The sequence below is a fragment of the Chaetodon auriga genome, chromosome 12, assembly GCF_051107435.1.
Source record: "Chaetodon auriga isolate fChaAug3 chromosome 12, fChaAug3.hap1, whole genome shotgun sequence".
NCBI lineage: Eukaryota > Metazoa > Chordata > Actinopteri > Chaetodontiformes > Chaetodontidae > Chaetodon > Chaetodon auriga.
In genome coordinates, this window is record NC_135085.1 from 22,246,986 (window position 1) to 22,265,751 (window position 18,766).

The following is an 18,766-nucleotide window of genomic DNA, read 5'->3' on the forward strand; positions in this document are numbered from 1 at the left end:
AAAAAAAAAAAAAAAAAACAGCTCAGAGACACACACACACACACACACACACAGAGAGCAACACTTCGACACAAGCGCGCACATCATCAGAATCCCACAGGTATACGCTCTCGCACACAAACGCACACCAATGAACTGACTCATCCTCCCACTTTTATGTGCAACCTGGCTTCATCATCATCTTCTTGATAGAGTGGCTGGCAGCCAGCTGCCTGTGTAGCTACATCAGCATGCATTATGGGAGAGATAAAATACCATTTACCTGGAGAGAGCAGCAGCACGGAGCGAAACAGGTTCGACAGCGTCTCGATGTTTCTCAGCCTGCAAAATGACAACGGGATTGCTTTGAGACAAGGAAGACGAGTTAAACGAATTTTAAAGCCATCCTGTAAATACTGGGAGGCGGGAAATGAGATTTGTCTGGAGGTTTTAATCGGAAAAGGAAGCAGACTTGTTCATTTATGAAACACTATACGTCAACGCGAGTGGCCGGGAAACATACGAGCCATCACCGGGAAGCCTGTCATTCAATACCCTCAAAATATACAAAGGGAGGCTGTGAAGGTGTCACTTTTCTGGGAAGAGACTTAAGTTACGAGTCTCTCTTTAAAATGTACGATCTGGAGCTAAAAGCTAAGAATCACGCTTTTCCTCTCCATTACCGAAAACTGCATTTCCTTTTGGCTTCTGGGCATTTTTAGCTCAAGAGTCGTAAAATAAGTCATCAGCCAAGTTTCTGAGAAAGTTGGGGAGAACAAAAGCTTTAAAGGTAACTCAAGTGTGAAAGGAGCTGTTAAAATAGATTCTCCAGCGTTCCTCGAAAATGACCTAATTGTAGGATTCCTTCATGTTTCCTGCCCTCCCCAGGAAATTAATCCAATGTCCTCACTTTCCCTGGCTGGGACACACTCCTCTAATTATACTCCAGGAATTCCCAGCAGGAGCCCGAGTTGGAGCCGAGTGTTAATTTTGTAAAAAAAGCTTTGATATATATTACATCCTTTGAACACAGAGGCGATTACTTTCTCTTAAATGTTGGTTTCCTGATTCTGGGATTTAAATAAAAACACGTTTTCCTCCATATGGAGCTCTTACCTGCCAGAGTCCTCTTCAATCTTCTCAAACGTGCGAGCCACCGCCAAGTACGGCACTCTGGAGAGTGATGAGCATGTCGTTAGCAGGCGAAGCATCTACGCTGACAGGTTTTTTACACTCGGCGTTCCGCTGACTCAGCGTTTCACAGCGACGAGCAATTAGTGCGACAGTAGAGCGAGCTTTGATTCTGCGTTATCAAAACTCCATGAAAGCGACAGCGGGCAGGACAAAGGTCAGAGATGCCACGGTGGGATAATTGTGTCCTTACGATGATGTTTGATATGCAAAAAAACCCACAATTATTCCCTAGATAGAGGGTGGGGGGGCAAACAGGTGAACCATGGAGGTGCTAAATATTCTTAACACTCAGTCTTTGAAACAACTATCAACACTATTTTTTCCATGTCTTTGGAGTAGCAGATGGGTTTTGTTTACACCATGAGAAAATCTGCCAAAGTGTTGTTATTCAGCGACAGAGAAGTGTTTACAACTCAATCCGCCGTCTTCCCTGCGGCTGACGCGTGGCGTCGACCGTCCAGAAGCAGGTTAAAACACAAAACATGACTGCGCGCGGCAGCTGTGCTGAGTCCAAGCCCAGGCTGAGCAGCGCCGCGGCCTTGATGGAAAATTCAATGATTTTTCCATGACTTTCCATTACCAAGTCTGAGCACTTCCCTGGTCTGAAAAATTGATTTCCTCTGAGTTTCTTAATGTTTGACTCTGGGAAGTTGCACAGAGGAAAGCAGGCTGGTTTCCTCCACAGTTTGGCTGAGAGGTGAGGATGAAATCCCTCAGCAAACACGACCGTCATCACTGTCTGGGGAAGAGCTTTTTATCTCAGATCTTGGTGACTGCTTCAGGATATTAGTGTTGGGCATTTTTTGCTTTTCTTTGACTCTCACAAGCAAAGAGTGGAAATAAATATTGGCAGTGAAAAAGGAGATTGAATTTGAAGGAAAATGCCAAGTGTTCTCCAATTCTGGATTCTCAGGTGTGAAGATTCGATGCTTTTCTGTATTTTATGTGGCAGTGAAATAACTGAGCTCTGGGTACAGACTGCTGGTCGGACAAAAGAAGACAAATGAGGATGTGACCGCGGGCTTTAAGACTGTTTTTACAGATTGGACAATTCATCAAAATTAACAGTGGAAGGTGGGCTGGACTTACTTCTGGCCCTGCTTCCAGCAGGCGTGGTCCACAGGATGGTAGTTGGGCCTGGACGGATTGTAGTCTGCTTGTCCTGAGGCTGACTCACTGAGGAAGAACACAAGGAGAAGTGAGGAGTCAAATGAGTGACGGTGACTCAGATCTCCTCACGGACAGAAAGTCACGCACGCCGTCATCACAGCAATGAGATATCTGGAAATGTAAAGATGATTTTGGGGATATCTGAAAGCTTCCTGGTTACTTCACACTGGAAGAAGCTGAACTGAAAAGAGTTCAACATATTTAACAGAAGAGCGTTTCGCACGTCAGCAACGTTAAAGGATAATTTATTCTTGCCAAAAAGATGATTAGGACGCTTAAAAAGTTTTCTGCTGCAGCAGATTCAAGATCTGTGAAGTTTTCCTTTTCCTCACACAAGATGCCAAACAAAATATCTCCTGAATTCATTACAAGGAGAGGCTCCATGGCTGCGAAACGCCTTTTGTATGCGATGCCGATCGCTCCCACACACAAGGCAGTGATAAAAAATAAATAGTTAGGGGGATGAAAAATGCATTTCCTCAATCCTGGAGCTAAAAATAGTTTGTGGCTGGAATAGTTAACATGACCTGAAAATGACAAGCAGTAACAGGCTGCGGCTGCTCCTGGTTTGTCTACATGCTGTCAAAGCACTGCGAGGTCCTGAGAACAGGAACGTGAATGATCAGAATAAATCGACAGATATTGATTGGCTTAAAGCACCAGAGGACGGACAGCTTCACATTTTGATTCACATCTGGAGCCCCGTCAATCGTTCGATATGGGACAGATTCAGACCGCTTTAGACCCGTGTTGGCCCAGCTGTTCTAGAATCAGGCTAAACCTCCCCTCGACTCGCCGTCTGAGGGGGAGCCACTGTGCCTGACTGACTTTGTGACTGTGGCCTGAGTTTGATTTCATGTGACTGTGCTGTGATATAAATACAGCTGAACTCTGCCGCAGAGCAGACGACACTGTTCACACCCTGCAGCTCCACAGTCCTCATAACACAACGCTGCTTGTCTCATTCTGTCAACACCTTTTTTGCATATTTTCAGCCATCTTTGCTCGGTTGAAACTTTAACAGAAACGTCAGAGGGGCCGAGCGAGTTAACACGCAGGCGCAGACGAACGAACTGGGTCAGCAAGATCAATCAAACCTATCAAATTTTCATCAATAATGGAAATAACCATCAGACCCACAGTGTCAAGTTATCTCCCTCTATCTCCCTCTGACAGAATGCCAAAGGGGTCAGAGGTCAGGGAGGGCCGGAGAGCTCAACACGGACGAGCTCAGAGCTCAGCGTCCGACAGGTGAGAGGCGGGCGAGGCGTCCGGCCAATCACGGCGGAGCTGCCTGTGACTTCCTGTTTGTCTTACTCTTTGGTGTCTCTGCTCTCCTCTGCTGAAGTCTTCCTCTCCGCGCTCCTCCTCTTCTCCCCTTCAGTCTTGTCTGCTTTCTCCGTCTTCACTGCAGCTTTTCTGGGAGCTGTTGTTGAAAAAGAAACAAACATCGGGGAAGGTGAGTGTGGAGGTGGAGGTGGAGGTGGAGGTGGGGTTGGGGCAGAACAATATTTTGCTGTCTTTCCTAACTGATAAAAGCAAAGCACATTTTCGGACACTTTTTTCTTTTTTTTTTTTGGGGTGCAAACACAGAGTTATGCAAATTCCTCCTCACCAAAGAAACTGCTGATGGGAGCTTTCTTCGGCGGCTCCTTATCTTTCTGCTCTTTTGCTTCTTTCTGCTCTTTTGCCGTTTGACTTTTCGGGCTCTCCTCTCCCTCTGGCGCGTCCTTCTCGACCGCCTCCTTCTTGGCAGCGGAAGGCCCTTTCCCGTCATCCGTCTTCTCCTTTGCTTCGTTTTCCTTTACCGCCTCCTCAGCTCTTTTTTCTTTCTCATCAGAGCTCTTCCTCTCCGCCCGCTCCTCCTCCTCCCCGACCTTCTCTCCTGCCTCTTTCTTCTTGTTCTCCACCTCCTCATCTGGGCCGTTATCCTCGGTCACTGCCTTTTCAACTCTTTCTTCCTTTGCTCCCTCCTCCGTGGGTTCATCGGGGTTCCCTGCACAGGGTGAGACAGAGAGGGAGTGCAGTCATTGAAGAGATAAATGCCAGCAGGTTGACTGAGGGCGACCCGGCTTATTTGTGAGCTCATGTTTGAAGAAGGTTTTCAACATAACAGTCTTTTTCAATAAATGCCGCAGGTTATATTTTTGAGGTTTCCTTTTCACCCGAGAGTCAGGTAAGGGAGAAATTACTATTGACAAACTTGTAGCACCGAGTGCCAGCGGACAGAGCCGGGGTCATGATGCTGGCTCAGTGAGGAGCCAGACATGAAACTTTAATTTTCTCATCCACGAGTTCGAATGACGGGCGAATCCAAGTTACTTTTGGTACTTTATCAGACAGTGTTAGAGGAGGGGGAGGCCATGTTCCTGACTGCTGCTGCTGCTTCAGGTTCAGAGGTGCTGACTGCGGGAAAACTGCTTCTGCACACTCGTTACTGTCACTTTGCCCCGAATAAGACATCATGTAAAAACAGGATTATGCAAAGCCAAAGTGGATTTAACGGACGGTGGAAATGTCCACATGTAGGAAACGCTGCTCTGAGCTGTTTGGGATAAAAATCCCAAACAAATGGCAAAGGTCACAGAGCAGAGTTCCTACATTTCGCTTTGAAATTCAACTTTTTCCAGCCACAACTCAGAGAGGTTTGGCTCATGAAGGGGCTTCTTAATGGAAAGGTCGAAGTGGGATTAAACGGCAGCAAACGTCATAACTGCAGGCAGCGAACGACGAGAGAAAACTCTCAGCTGTTTCTGCTCAGCTTCGTTTTTAAATGAATCCATTCATTGCTTTAATTCAGAAAATGCTAGAAAATTAAGAAAAATACCCCTCAAAACGTCCCAGAGCCCAAGATGTTTACAACTAGTTTGTATTTTTACTCTGACCAACAGTCCATTATTAATTCATAAGTGAACAAAAGGAACAACAAACTGTGACATTTGAGAAACAAAGAAGCAAAGAACGTTCGGCGTCTTTGCTTCCGATAAACTCTCTGCTGATGTCAATTAGCAAATAATCGTTTCGGCTCTATTTCAGCATCGACTGGTGCCCACAGCTTGTGTCACACGGAGCGAGGAGTCAGTGTGTTCACACTTAAAGCCCATCAAAACACGATGACAAGACGCCACCAGTGTGTGCTGACATTCCCTCAGATGGACCATCATCAGGCCTGCGAGTGGTTCTTCAGAAGTTCTTTTCCACAGTTTGAGCTGTTCAGGTTCTTCTGAATGTGTCAGTGTGTATCAGTGTGTGTGTGTTGATTGGTCATATCTGTGTACGAATGGCTGGAGGTCAGTGTTGCAGTGACTGAGTGAACTACACTGACGGGACATTTCGTGCTTTAGTTGGTTCAAGCCAGAATCACACTGATCAAGTAAAAGATTACTTTCATGGATTTTTTAACTCCAACTGACTGTCGGAGCCTGATAATCATTATTAATAATCTGTCACTGGTTGTTTGTGAAATACTGACTAAACGTGTACTAAATTTCCTAGAAGATCTGAAATTCATGCAGCTCATTTTCCATTTTCATGAAGACTTTGCAGGCCTGTGCAGGAGCCGCTCTGTTATCAGACTCACAGCAGAGGCGAGGGCGTACCTGCGCTGACAGCACTGCGCTCCACGCGGGGTCGTTTGTTTTGCTGACCCTGCTCCTCCTTGGCCTCCTCTTTCTGACTCTCGCTGCCGCTGCCGCTCTCATCAAGCTTCCTCTTTGGGAACATCTTCCTCGCTGTATGCGTCAGGACGGGCATTAAATTAAAAAAAGAGGAGGGAGAGAAAGAAAAAAAAAAGTAGTGAGAGGCATCCCAACTGAAATCACGCCATGATCAAACAGAAAGAGAATGTGGAGATGAAAACAGGGCGAGTCTGCTCCCTTAGTGCAGATGTAGGGCAACGAAAAAAAGAGAATCACAGATACGTACTTTGCTAATGAAAACACTAATTCCATCCTGAAAGATATTATGCAGCACAGCAGCTTAGGGTTCCAGTGTAATTTCCTCTGTAATTTTATGCAGCAGTGGTGCTCGAGGCTAATTTTACTTTTGGTTCCGCGTCCGCCTCTGCTGTGGTCCTTGTTAGGGTTCTAGTGCAGGTAGCACTGCTGAGGTGTTTCTTCTAGATATTATAATGAAAGCATTAGCCCGGGACATTAAGAACACAATTTCTGGTCAAATTAGAGCATTACTTTAATGTGCTGTTTTCTCCAGTGGTGATGGTGGCAGGGCGCTTATTGTGGCGACGCACCACTGCAGAAAGCAAACACTGCAGTCATCAAACGGAAAGAGCATGGGATGATGAAAAGAGAATGAGCCGCTTCCCCGCTGCAAAAGTAGGATGAAGGAGACAAAGTGAGAAAGGAGGTGCTTCCCAAATGAAAACAAAGCGGCGATACTAGAAATCTGTGCAACCCTAAGTAGCTTAAACCCTCTGTTCAAAATCCTACATTCCTGGCGCGACGTGGGAAAAACACCGAGTACAAAACTCCACTTGAAAAACACTTTGCCATTCTCTTTCATGTTAAATGCAGATAGTTAAAACATACACCTCATTTAGAATTTAAAGATAACGAACATGCATGGCAGAAAAACTGCAGCGGCGGCGGCTTTCTTCAGCTCGTGCCCTGCACGTGTGAAACGTTCAAGCTGTCACGAACAAACTGCAGCTGTACGGTAATCAGCACTACATATGTTCACGCTGTTTTTAGGAAAGTTACCAAAGCCTCAGAACCAGAAAGGAACCACACACTGACAATCAGCTGCAATAATGGGATGACTTGCTCTGCTGGTTCCATTAAGGCCCAGTCAGCAGAAACTATACATCGCAAGACAATGCAGCAATGATATTATTAGCACAGTGCAAATACATGCAGAAAAATAATGATGCAGGCTCAGAGTGTGGACTCGTGGTTCAGCAGAAGAGGAACAGAAATGCAACCCGGTGTGTTCTGCTGGTTGTCGGTCTAAAGGTTGACACCATTTCATTGAGTCGAGAGATAAACGACGCAGAGGGTGGAGAGTGTACTTGGCTGTTTCTGCTCAGCAAATTTTTCATGCATGCAGTTTGTGACAAATGTCTTGTTTTTCCCCTCATTGTAAAATAATGAGTGTTTGGAGCCATTAAGCTCCTGCTAACAAGTAATCAACCAAAATAGCTTCGGGCGGAAAAACTATCAATCCTCAGCTGGTGTCAAAGTTCAAAAATGCTGCAACTTTGGAGGGAAAGTTGAGAAGAACAGATTTAGAGTTTATCTCCAGTGAAAAAGGAAAACGAGCAGAGGAAGAGCCGTCAAACCTGACCACATACTGACCCGTCTTCCGCTTTACGATCCCAGAGGGGGAGATGGAGTTCGGGGTGCCGGGGGTCCCCGGTGAGGCTGAAGAGGCCGGGGTGGCCGGAGTGGCGGGGGTCCCGGGGGTGGCTGGGGCAGGTGGAGAAGACAGGGGGGTAGGAACTGCCTTGAACACATCGTCCTTCTGAAAAAGACGAGCAGTGTCAGCGCTGGCGATCGTTGTGACAAGAGGCAGCGTAAACAAAGCCTCAACGTCTCAAATTACAGCAGATTTTCATTTAATTAATTCACAATTGTAATCATCTCGACTATTTCCACACACAGCTGACAATGAAAAGGCAGGAAGTGACAGTAACAGCTGTCCAGCTGTCTGAAACGGTACGATGTGGATCACTGTGGACGGTTTGTGGCACTAATCCTCAACGTGGCATCTTCTGCCAAAGACAGGAGGATTCATTTGTTTACGGACTGTCTCTGAAAAGTTGAGCAATGACCTGTCAGCATGAAAGCAAAATACAGAAAAGCAGAAACCTCAACAATCATCCATCTATGAGCCAAGTATCCCAGAGTCTTAGAAAGTGCTGGAGAACAATACTGAGCCCTGAACGACACACACCTCCATCAGTGAGGAAACAAGCTTGTTGCTCAATGAAGCGCATCGTTTAGAGAGGGCTGCTAGGAGGGGAAAAATGAGAGGAGACAGGGAGCGCTGCTGCAGGAAGCCTGGCAAGCATTTCTAAAAGTCAGCTCTGAGGCCTGAAACACACATGAAATGTCTCAATGCTCCCAATTAATCACTGCTGCAGGCTTCTTCTCGCATGAACTAATAACCACGCAGCACCACCTGAGAGCTGCGACAAAACGGTAGCTAATGCACATGTAGCTTGTGCTTAAGTGGTCAGAACTCCAGTATCGCTGATGAGGATGACCCTGATGAAGGTCACACGCTGAACATGCTGGTCAGTCTCATAATAAAGCTGTTTTTTATACCAGTGATTCCCAAGCAAGGGTCCATACAGCCTGCAGATGTAAGAGAAACTGGCTTCACTCGGAGCTTCATCACATGGTGCAACGACAATCACCTGAAGCTCGATATCAGCAGAACCAATGAGCTGGTGATGAACAACAACGCTTTAAATATGGATGCTGCTGCAAAGAAGCTACAATCTGTAAAACATGTGAGCTTCACGCACACAACTTCACCCCGGCAGCACAGAAGATCTAAATAATGAGTCCAGCTTCGAGGTGGCCGAGTCACCAATTCAGCATCTGACCAAATGTGAAACATGGTCACAATCTGCCTTCTGTTCCTGAGCTACGACGCTGAACTTTATCCTACGAGACATTTGTGGGAAATTTTGTCATAATGAGTGTATGAAATCTAGAGTTACGGCCAAACATTTGCTTTGCGCGGTCAAAGGTCGAAATCCAATCAGTTCATCCTTGAGTCCAAGTGAACGATGGTGCCAAATTTTAAGAAATTCCCCTCAGGTGCTCGGAGACTCTGAGTTCACGAAGATGGGAGGTCACGGTGGACAGATGGACGGACAGATGGACAGACGCTCCAAAACATAAAGCCTCTGGCGATGGCTGTCATCTGCGACAGTCAGACGGGAAGCAAAGAAGTCGACAGCGACACGTGGGAAGAGTACAAATGCAAAGTGTAAAGAAATCAAACCTAAACACTGAATCACTGGACCATGAAAAACATCCAAACAGGCTATTTTTATATGACTACGAGTGTTAAAACATCGCCTTCAGAATCCATTCACACCAGCTCATCTGATCATTAGTGGCGTGTATCTCTGATGGAGCTGCTCTGTGGCCACCAGCACAAGAATACACGTGTATTAGTACTATCAGTATTAGTGCCTAATCACAAAAGAATATGTAATAACTGTAACCGTATGAAAGTGATGCGGGTGAGTCACACGCTGCATCCGTCACAATCTTTTCCCTCGATGAACAAATAATGAATAATTTCTGACATATTACAAACAAAATGAAGGGGGCTGTTAATAGAAGTGTTTATCAAACAACAGGTGGTTGAGCGACAGCAAGAGCCGATAATCAGGTCTTTTCATTATGTGGCTTATTGACAAATGCATTCAACACAGTGATTCACCATACAATTACTGTGCCTTTGTGCAACAGTGTTTTTCCCACCGTTGAATAAACAATAGGCACTGATACGCCGACAGGAGCTCCAACGGTCTCATTATATTCAGCGTGTGCAGGTGATGTGGATTTAAAACACCTGATGGGTTACAAACCGTTTCAATGACTTTTATACTGCGCGAGGAAAAAGGAAGCCGACCGGCAATTGTTCTTCCATCGTCATGACATAAGTCATCTGCTTTGTCTGTTATCAAAATGGCATCCCATGAAACTGTCAATTTGTTTGGTACACAAATGCCACTTTTGAATTTCGCCATTCAAAGAGACTCTGATGTCTGAATTAGGAAGTGTAAGGTGGCTCTTACCTTTTCTGCTTTGCCAAGAACTTCTTTGTCTCCCTGTCCCTTGGCGGCGACTTGTTCTTTAACGGCCGGCGCCTCGTCGTCGTCGCTGTCCAGGATCTGACGGCTGCGTTTGGCAACCTTCTTGATGGGTGAATCAGCTTCCTGGACTCCGTTCTGCACCTTGAGAGGGCTTTTGGCAGGTCTGGACACAAGCACGGACACACGGTTAAGTCCATGTAATTCAAATAAATAACGCCACACGCCTCATTTATATGAAACCGCTCAAAAGCACGGCCACAAGGTGCCGTGTTAACTATTATAAAATCAATCCCAAAAGCAATAAAAAACAACTGAGACGTATTAAAATCAAGGCAAGAGTCATAAAAGAGAGGTCGAAGCAATGATGAAAAGATCATTACACAAAGAAGAGTAATAGAGGGAGTTTTCAGCCACGCTTTAAAGACGATACAGTCTGGAGATAATGAAGACTATCATCAAAGCAGCTCGCAGATGAGAGACAGAAGTTATCAGCTCTTTTGGTAATGCATAACTACTGGCCACAAAAAGTTTTACTGCGCAACAGAGATCTATGATTCAGAGCCATTCAGAGATAACTGCACAGACTCCAGCCGTCTGTGGGCTTCAGCACTGAAATATGTTTGAAAATCCACTGAAACCATTTACTCTTCTTCACAGCCACACTGGCCAATCTGTATGACCGTCTTACAAATGCTGTTATTTCAAAGTATTTTCTTTAAACATACATATTTTTTCCCATTTTTTGCTGAGCTGACAGTTTTGCTAAGTGGCATACTCCCTCTAGAAAGTCTGCAGAAGTCTCAATTACTCAAGTAGAAAACTAAACCGTAGCGTTATCAATGGGTTCATTGGAGAAGGGAGATCTCTATCAGAGTTTTTAGTGCCAGCAGCTACAAAATCAATGCAAATGGACGTGACTTTCTCCTATAGACCTTCATCAGGCACGAACTTTTGTAGATATCAAAGAAAGGTGCAGGTGTAAAACTATCAATATACACATACACTGTGTATAGATATGTGTGAGAAATGTCATGTACATGTGTGTGAAACACCAAATCTCAAGTACAGGCAAGTGTAGTTCAATGACTATGTCCATGATGTTGCGTTTAATGTCCCCTGACACGTGACTGAAAAGAAAAACTTACTTTTTCACCGGTTCATCTGCACTTTTCTTCTGGATATCCTTGTCTTTGGTCTTGGGCTGAAAGAATGATCTGATGGAAGAGGATAAACACAAACAGACAGGAAACAGTTAACAGGCTGATGGGCGTTAGCATTTGAACATCAGCATCAGTGAACAAAAAGGTAATACCATCATAGAATTACGGGTTTTTGACAACACAGCTGATTAGCGTGTACCTTTAGGTTAGGTTAGCTGGTAGCTTTATCACTGAACTAAGTTAAGTGAGTAGCTGAGTCATAGATAGCCATCTTGCTAGCTTAGCAAGCCTCACGTAGCTAGAGTTAAAGTACTTCCGTGTGGCTGCTTGGGTCTAAACTTTTCATTTATCGTTCCCAAACAAGGAAGGGACGATGTTCAGGCCACAAACGGTCGGTACATTTATCTCACAAGAGTTTGGCGTCTGTCTCCGATGTTGTGAATCACTTTTAACTCACCAAAACAGACGATGAATGCTAATGTATGCTAATGCAAACTCGGCGGCAGAGCAGTTAGTGCTAATATTCCGCTAGCTAACGTTACGCGTTCCTGTAGGCACTTTGAGACCCCTAAACACAACTTAGAGTGCACTTAGCTAGCTTGTAAGTTAATGAACGCGAACACAGATCCAGACGTCACCTAGCAAAGACTACAACCAACAGCAAGCTAAACGGAAACCAGTCCGAGTCATCAACTGTGCACTCACGCAATGCTCCGCTGCATGTTGTCTTCAAACTCTTCCTTCACCTGGTGCTAACGTAAAACTAATATTTGAATTATAACGCAGGTCCAACATCAACACACACAACACAAACTCCCGCGCTGCTGAATGACAAAACACTTGGAATATTCGGCGCCAAAATGACATCCCAGCCAAAGATTGTCTAAAAATAAGAGGAGTCACTCGTTAGCTAAAATCTGACCCGTTTTCCGGTCTGCAAACATAGCGGTTATTTTCGGTTTGATTCTTAACGGCTGGAAGCTGGTTGACGCTGGGCTGACTTCGTACAGAAGAAGAAAGTGAACATGTTTAACCTGACGAGCAGTCCTTAAATACCATTCAAAAAATGCAATTTACCAGCAGTAAGCAAACGTAACTTCATTATGTTCGATTTGGCCTTCATATCGTTTGCAGTACTGAAAGATAATATACTGGTATTAAAAATGTAGAGTACTAGAAACCAGTAAGTAAAGACACATGAAATATTGTAATCAGGCATAAACTTATTTATTTGAAACAGTAATGGGAAAACCCAATCTTTCAGTATTCCCATTAAACTGATTTGGATTAATAGTACCTGAAAATGTAACCGAGTGATACCTCTTCATGTGTCACATATCTCAGCTCTGACTCTCTCCCGGGAAAGCTGTGCTGTGAAAAGTTTGCGGGGCGCCAAAGACGCGACTGCCCCCTGCCGCGTCGGAGTGGTCACTGCAGACACCGGCGGCTGGTCCTGATGCTGCAGAAGCTGACATGAAAGCTCCTTTCATGAAAATTTCACAGCGGCTGTTTGAATGCATCATTTATGCAGCTCTTATTATTTTCATGAAGCCCGAGGAAGGAGGGCGAGGAATGCAAGACAAACAGCTGAATAATGTAAGTTGAGTGCACTGCTTTATTTACTCAAACACAAGTGCCATGTTGTTAATTGTTTACAAGTGCAATTCCCCTACTGTGGCGTGAAGTGCTGACAAAAGAAAATCAGCCTCCTCAATATTTCTATCAAATAAAAATACACACGTCCCGGTCCAACTCAATAAATACAAAGTCTGTGTATCACAGGCAGTGAATAATAAACTACTGTACAATGAGCTAAAAGAGCGTAGAGGCTATTTGGGAGATTTGAGGAGAGAAAGCAGTCCATCTGTTGTAGTCTGATCCTCTTCTTCACTCTCTCTCCCCCATCTGTGCCTCGCTCCCCACTCTCCCCTCCTCTCCTTGAATCTCAGTCTGCTTCACTCCACCAAACAGGCTTCGACTGATGTTGTTCAGATCCCACCCTGCGGCGCTCTTGTGCGCCCAGCCGTTAGCGCTGACGTGGAGGGCCGGGGCCAGGGGTGGGAGGCCTGACTCCCTCAGCCCCCTCAGCTCCCTCAGGCTGGGCCCTGGACGTGCAGGGGCAGAGATGAAGGGGAAGTGGCCGTGGAGAGCGCGGGGCGTAGGGATGGGCTTGGGGAGGCAGCACGGGAGCAAGAAGGGGTAAGGGACAGACTGGACTGCTGCCAGGACACAGAGAGAGAGTCACATCAGTCAGAGTATAAATTATTTGTCTTCATGATTTTCAGGATGTCAGAGGTGGAGAAGGTGTTTCGTCCAAACCTCGAAATGATTACGAAGACATTTAAATTATTAAAAAAGGAAAAGGAAAAACAGCAAACCTCATATTTAAGAAGATGGAGCCACTGAATGCAAATTAATTTTCTGTCAATCAATCAATCTGCTAATAATTTCACCTGTACTCAGACATTTTCATATGTTTCTGTGTGCGTGTTTAGGTAAATGCACTGAAATATAAGGAAGTAGAAGTATAAAGTGTCATGAAATGAAAATATTCAAGTAAAGTACAACTACCTCAAATTTGTACTTAAGTACAAATACATAAAACCAATACCCAGAATGCACCTGAAGCATTGAATGGAGCTTAAAGTTTTAGCGGATGCTGTATAATATAAATTTCATACTTTTATAGCAAAGTCATAAAATAAAAAGAACAAAAAAAGGCTGAACTCAAGCTTCACAGTCTAGCTTTAAACTTAACGTTCTTCATGGCGTCTGAACAAACGATGAGGAGCAGAGGAAGACTGTGAGATGTGGATGAAAGCTTCGGCAGAGACCAGCACGGATCCTTTGAGCTGAGATTTTTGACAAAAGAAATCTCATTTGATGTGTTTTATGTCAGAATCCTGCTGCTTTATTTAATGAGAAAGTGCACAATCGATGCGTTTCAGAACCAGTGACTCGATAAAGTCAGAATAATAACTCTGCTGTATTACAGTTTTCAAGGTGCACAGTAGATTTTGGTGTTGACGCTGAAGAAGTACCACAGTTACATCACTCATGCTTGAATTTATTCATTTTGAAAACCCCCAGAATTTGTCTTCAAGGTCAAGACTGAACTCCAGTCCTGCCTTATTTTCCACACCGTGTTTCATCTTGAAACAGAAAAAAATATCACACCAGTGAGACGCGGCAGGAAAGCAGTTTTTGACTTTTGCTGAAGGAAACTTCAGGACTTGTGAAATCCGCAGCGTGCGAGCGTTTAAGTCTGAGTCCTGTGATGTCAAACTGACTTAATATGAGCAGGATGGAAAAGTGAAAAGCTGAATTTTAGCCTCAAAGTTCGAAGCATTCTGGCAGCAGTCCGGCGAATACTGCAGGTACTGCCTTCACCGAATACTTCATCAGGAGAATACAACAATGAACTGAAGTACTGTTCGCGCAGCTAAAGCCTGATGTTTCTTATTTCTGCGTGTTGTTCCTTCATTACCCTGAACTCCAATGCACCATCCCGCTTCTGTGAATAGCAAACGTGTATCAATCCGCCGCTGAAAATAGTCCCTCAGAAACGCACAAATTATGTGTGAATCAACAATGTGACGTTGTATTTTCTCTTCTTCCTTGTGAAATACTTTGCAATCCCTGGTTTTGATGCTGTAAATAGACGTTCTTATTCTGAAATGAAGCTACAGATTTATTTTTCAGGTTTACGTCTTCAGCAGGAATCAGCGTGCTTTGGGCTGAGGGCCACAGACACGGTGGATGAGTCAGGACGTTTTTAGAAAGTCACACGCTGTCGGTCGGTTTGAGTGTTTTCATGGGAAAATCTAGTATAACACCTTAACTTTTGATTCTTAGATTCAGGATCTTGGTTTTCTCTGAGTAAACCTCACTTTGGTTTCCTCCTTCGCTCTCAGACGACAGACAGCATGAAGGCAGCTACGGTGAAAACATAATGAAGGCCTCTGCACACTGTGACAGGTGTGCTCTTACCTCTGTCCATCACTGACCCTGCTCCTCCACACAGAGGAACACCGCCCTCAGCGGGGACGAGAGGAAAGGGAAGAGGGCCGCTCTGCGCCAGCTGGGGGGTGGACGGACGGGCGGAGGATGAGATGGGAGGGTGGTTGAAATGGGAACATGGAGCGTTCAGTGAAATGTAGTCTGACGCCATGTGCAAAACAGCAAAAACTGACGACAATGCATGACGTTAAGAGTTTTATTCCAAACTGGGGTGTTTTTTTGTTTTTTTTTTCAGCACTTTTCCACCTTAGCAGTCAAAGTGCATCCCCACTAATCCCCGCTCTTACAGAAGGAATCATATAATTAAACACAGTGTGGTGTTTTCTAAAGGGCCGTATGTAACCTAAGCCCTCGGTCTGCCCGCGAACGTGACGGAACTTGAACGCACTGACTCCCCTCGACATTAGAGGATCAGTCAGTTTCATATTAAATGATAAACTTCCAGTAATGATTTCTATTCAAGTCAGCCAGTTTTATATTAAAAGATAAAGCTGAAGTAATTGTTTTCATTAAAGAAAGTCAGTTTTGAATATTAAATTTTATTTTTTTTTTGAGCATTTTTGGAATAAAACTCTTCTTAAAGGACTATACCCATGTTTTGGAAAACTGATCGAATTGCAGCTTATGTGATGAGGAAATTGAAAAAATAAGGCTTCAGGTGGCAGAACGGTGCTTTTTAAATCATTTTATGTGAACGGTAATATAAGCTGGAAGCCAGTTTTCCACACAGTCAAGTCCTTTAAGTTGTGATATGAGCTGCAAAGACGTGGTGATGACCTGATGGCCGGCCGGCGGCGGGTGTCCTGGATAGTTGACCAGGATGAGTTTGCTGAAGTTGAACTTGTAGGTGAATCTTTTCCCTTTGGTCTTGTGCAGGATGCGTTTGTTGTAGTAGTATCTGGAAGTGAAATGTTTTCTGTGTCAGACTGCTCTCTCTCTGTGTCCGTCTATGGTATGCACTCATGTTCTTGCAGGGGCACTTTAGATAAAAGTGCGACCCGACTGGCGTGTGTTGCATCCATGGGCATTTCAGATTTAAAATTTTAATTTTTCACAACACAATGTTGGAGGAGTACGTTTTATTTACGCGTCAGCCTGAGGGAGAAGCTGCACAGAGAGGGATGATTGCACACACTCGCCGCCAAAGAACTGCAGCCCATAGGTGTTTTTGTGTGTGTGCATGTGTGGATGAATTCTGCATGAAGCGACTTCACTCGTGCATTTTGCATCACCTGAGCGCCCGGCTGAGCTTGTCGTAGTTCATGTGCGGTTTGCCCTTCCGCTCCCCCCACAGCCTGGCCAGCCTCTCGGGGTCCCGGATGACGAACTCGCCCCACTCCCCTCCCCAGCCGATGGCCCCGCCCTCGCCCCGCCCCAGCAGCTCCAGCAGGAAGTGCCACAGCTGGACCTGTCTGGAGCCGGGAGACCAGGCCGGTTTGTAGGCCCAGTCAGGGAACAGCACTGCTGGAGAGACATGAAGAAGGGTTGTAAATGAGTGGGGGGGGTCACTGACATGCTGCTCCGCGCTCATGAATGAAAGCTGAGGCGGTGTGGCTTTGCCCCGGCCGGTCAGGGACGTTTGTCTGTCTGACTTTTGATGAATCTTGGAGGAGTCATGCACCTCTGTCGTAGCTTTTCAGTAAATATGACACAACTGAGCAAACAACAACATGTTCATTAGACATGCTGAGCAGAGCCAGCCTAGCCTTTTCCACTCTTTATGCTAAGCTAAGCTAACCAGCTGCTGGCTGCAGCTTCATAGTTACTGTGCAGACATGAGAGCAGTAACTCTCCAGGAAAGTGAATAAGTGAATTTCCCAAAATGTTGAATTGCTTAGTCGGCTGACGTGCTGAGAGAGCTTCATCCACGCTGATCAATTGTTTGTCCATTTGTTCGTTAATTTCTTTCTACAACAATGTGTCACAATTGACTGTTCAGTGTTGACAGAAGATGGGAAAATGAAACATTTCACCCCTCAAAATGAGAAATTAACACAGTTTTTGAAGCGAAGAAGTTGGTGAATAATTGTTTCAGCTGGACGTGTCGTGCAAAACATTATCGAGGGCCAGACAGGACGTGTGTAATTATTTCCTCTCTAATCTTCTCTTGTGATCATGAAGCTTTGCTGTGTGAGCACAAACTAATCACTCCTTCATGACGAGGAAACTGTTTCAAACTCATTATGTCAAGTTCACAACGTGATTTCTCGGGTTATGCCACTGCACACACGTTCACCATTAACTAGCTGCTTATTAGCATGCATATTAGTAGAGTAACTCTAAGCCCCAGAATGAGGCGTTAATAAGTGGACCTTAATACAAAGTGTTACTTAGATATATGTAGCTTCTTCATTTAGACATGACATTTAAAGAAAGGTTAATGGAGTTCATCCACCTCACATCCTGCTTCTTCAGTTTAGCTCCTAAAGACTTGATGCACCTGTGGTTAGCTCTGTGCGTCGCCAGCAGCACAATGAAAACTGAGTGAAAAACAACTTATCTGTTGCGTTGAAATCGTATAGATTGATTGATCGATTGATTGTACCGTCGAGAAAGCGACTTTATTCTGTGATCTTGAGAAAAAAACAAAAATAATACTAACTGATGCTCACTCCTCTGTAGCTGACACCATACCTTCGATTTTAACTTGTGGAAACCAAAGTAGACAAAAGTGACTGTTATTGAGCTAAAGGGGGCTTTAAAAATCACACGTAAAAGCAACATAACTGCTAATATTGTAATAATAACAATAATTAAAATGAAGGCCTGTCAGTGTTTTTCATGGTTTTATCTATTTCTGTCATGACACTGTGCTACAGACGCACACTGCAAATAATAAATATATAATAACTCTTATATAAATGTGAACAGTCTCCCACACAGATGCCAGCCCACACACATGTAAATTACCAAACACACAGACGAAAAAAAAAAAAACACACTTACTTCTACTCCAGTAAGGCGAAGGAAGGTGTTCTACAGAGGAGCTGCAGCCGCACTGCATCTGAAGACACAGCACAGAACAAAAGCCTAAAACTACTCAGTGTCTTCATCGCTGTCATCATCAGCAGCAGCAGCAGATTGAAGTTAGAGAGGTGAGAGACGAGAAAAGGCTGCAGAAACGAAACATTAATTATCTGTCATCTGGTGTCAAGCGAGCTATTATAGCAAAGCACAACTGATTACAGCAGCTTCTGCCCTCAGTTTCACTTATGAAGGGAAATCGTTTTCCTCACATATTAGTTTAAGGACAAATCTGAACCCAGAGACTCTCCAGACGGTATATTGCATCAATATCAGTGTAATTGTAAATAAAAATAAGGCTTATAGATCTCTGTCAGTTCATAATGTGCATGAAATTACATTTACTAAGTCAATAGCGGGTTTGTGATTAGAGTAATGTAAATGTGCGAAAGCATCATTTTCCCTGCAGATATTGTTTAGTGTTTTC

The 18,766-nt window shown here is 44.5% G+C and overlaps 2 protein-coding genes across 2 annotated transcripts in view; both read right to left on the bottom strand.

The window, feature by feature from the left end:
• lig1 (ligase I, DNA, ATP-dependent) overlaps positions 1-12,157 on the bottom strand; it is a 41,889-nt gene extending 29,732 nt beyond the window's left edge. Inside the window, exons 1-10 of the mRNA XM_076745696.1 lie at positions 12,001-12,157; positions 11,281-11,349; positions 10,118-10,298; positions 7,653-7,818; positions 5,943-6,074; positions 3,959-4,339; positions 3,661-3,769; positions 2,263-2,349; positions 1,096-1,152; positions 263-321 (exon numbers count right to left, since the gene is read on the bottom strand). Coding sequence (XP_076601811.1) covers positions 263-321; positions 1,096-1,152; positions 2,263-2,349; positions 3,661-3,769; positions 3,959-4,339; positions 5,943-6,074; positions 7,653-7,818; positions 10,118-10,298; positions 11,281-11,349; positions 12,001-12,017 — 1,258 coding nt within the window. The 5' untranslated portion in view covers positions 12,018-12,157. The remainder of the gene's footprint in view (positions 1-262; positions 322-1,095; positions 1,153-2,262; positions 2,350-3,660; positions 3,770-3,958; positions 4,340-5,942; positions 6,075-7,652; positions 7,819-10,117; positions 10,299-11,280; positions 11,350-12,000) is intronic.
• Positions 12,158-13,182: 1,025 nt separating this feature from the next.
• On the bottom strand, positions 13,183-18,319 carry LOC143329685 (ETS translocation variant 3-like protein). Its single transcript, XM_076745697.1, has 5 exons — positions 18,262-18,319; positions 16,548-16,779; positions 16,093-16,213; positions 15,286-15,376; positions 13,183-13,514 (listed from the first exon to the last, which is right to left on the bottom strand). The coding sequence occupies exons 1-5, from the start codon at positions 18,317-18,319 to the stop codon at positions 13,183-13,185; spliced, it is 834 nt and encodes a 277-aa protein (XP_076601812.1).
• Between the last annotated feature and the right edge of the window lie 447 nt (positions 18,320-18,766).

Coding starts and splice junctions, on each gene's coding strand:
- LOC143329685 (XM_076745697.1), bottom strand. CDS start 18,319: ATGCAGTGCGGCTGCAGCTCCTCTGTAGAACACCTTCCTTCGCCTTAC. Junction 16,780..18,261: donor TTCGCCTTACTGGAGTAGAA/GTAAGTGTGTTT, acceptor ATGTCTCTCCAG/CAGTGCTGTTCCCTGACTGG. Junction 16,214..16,547: donor AAGCTCAGCCGGGCGCTCAG/GTGATGCAAAAT, acceptor TTTCACTTCCAG/ATACTACTACAACAAACGCA.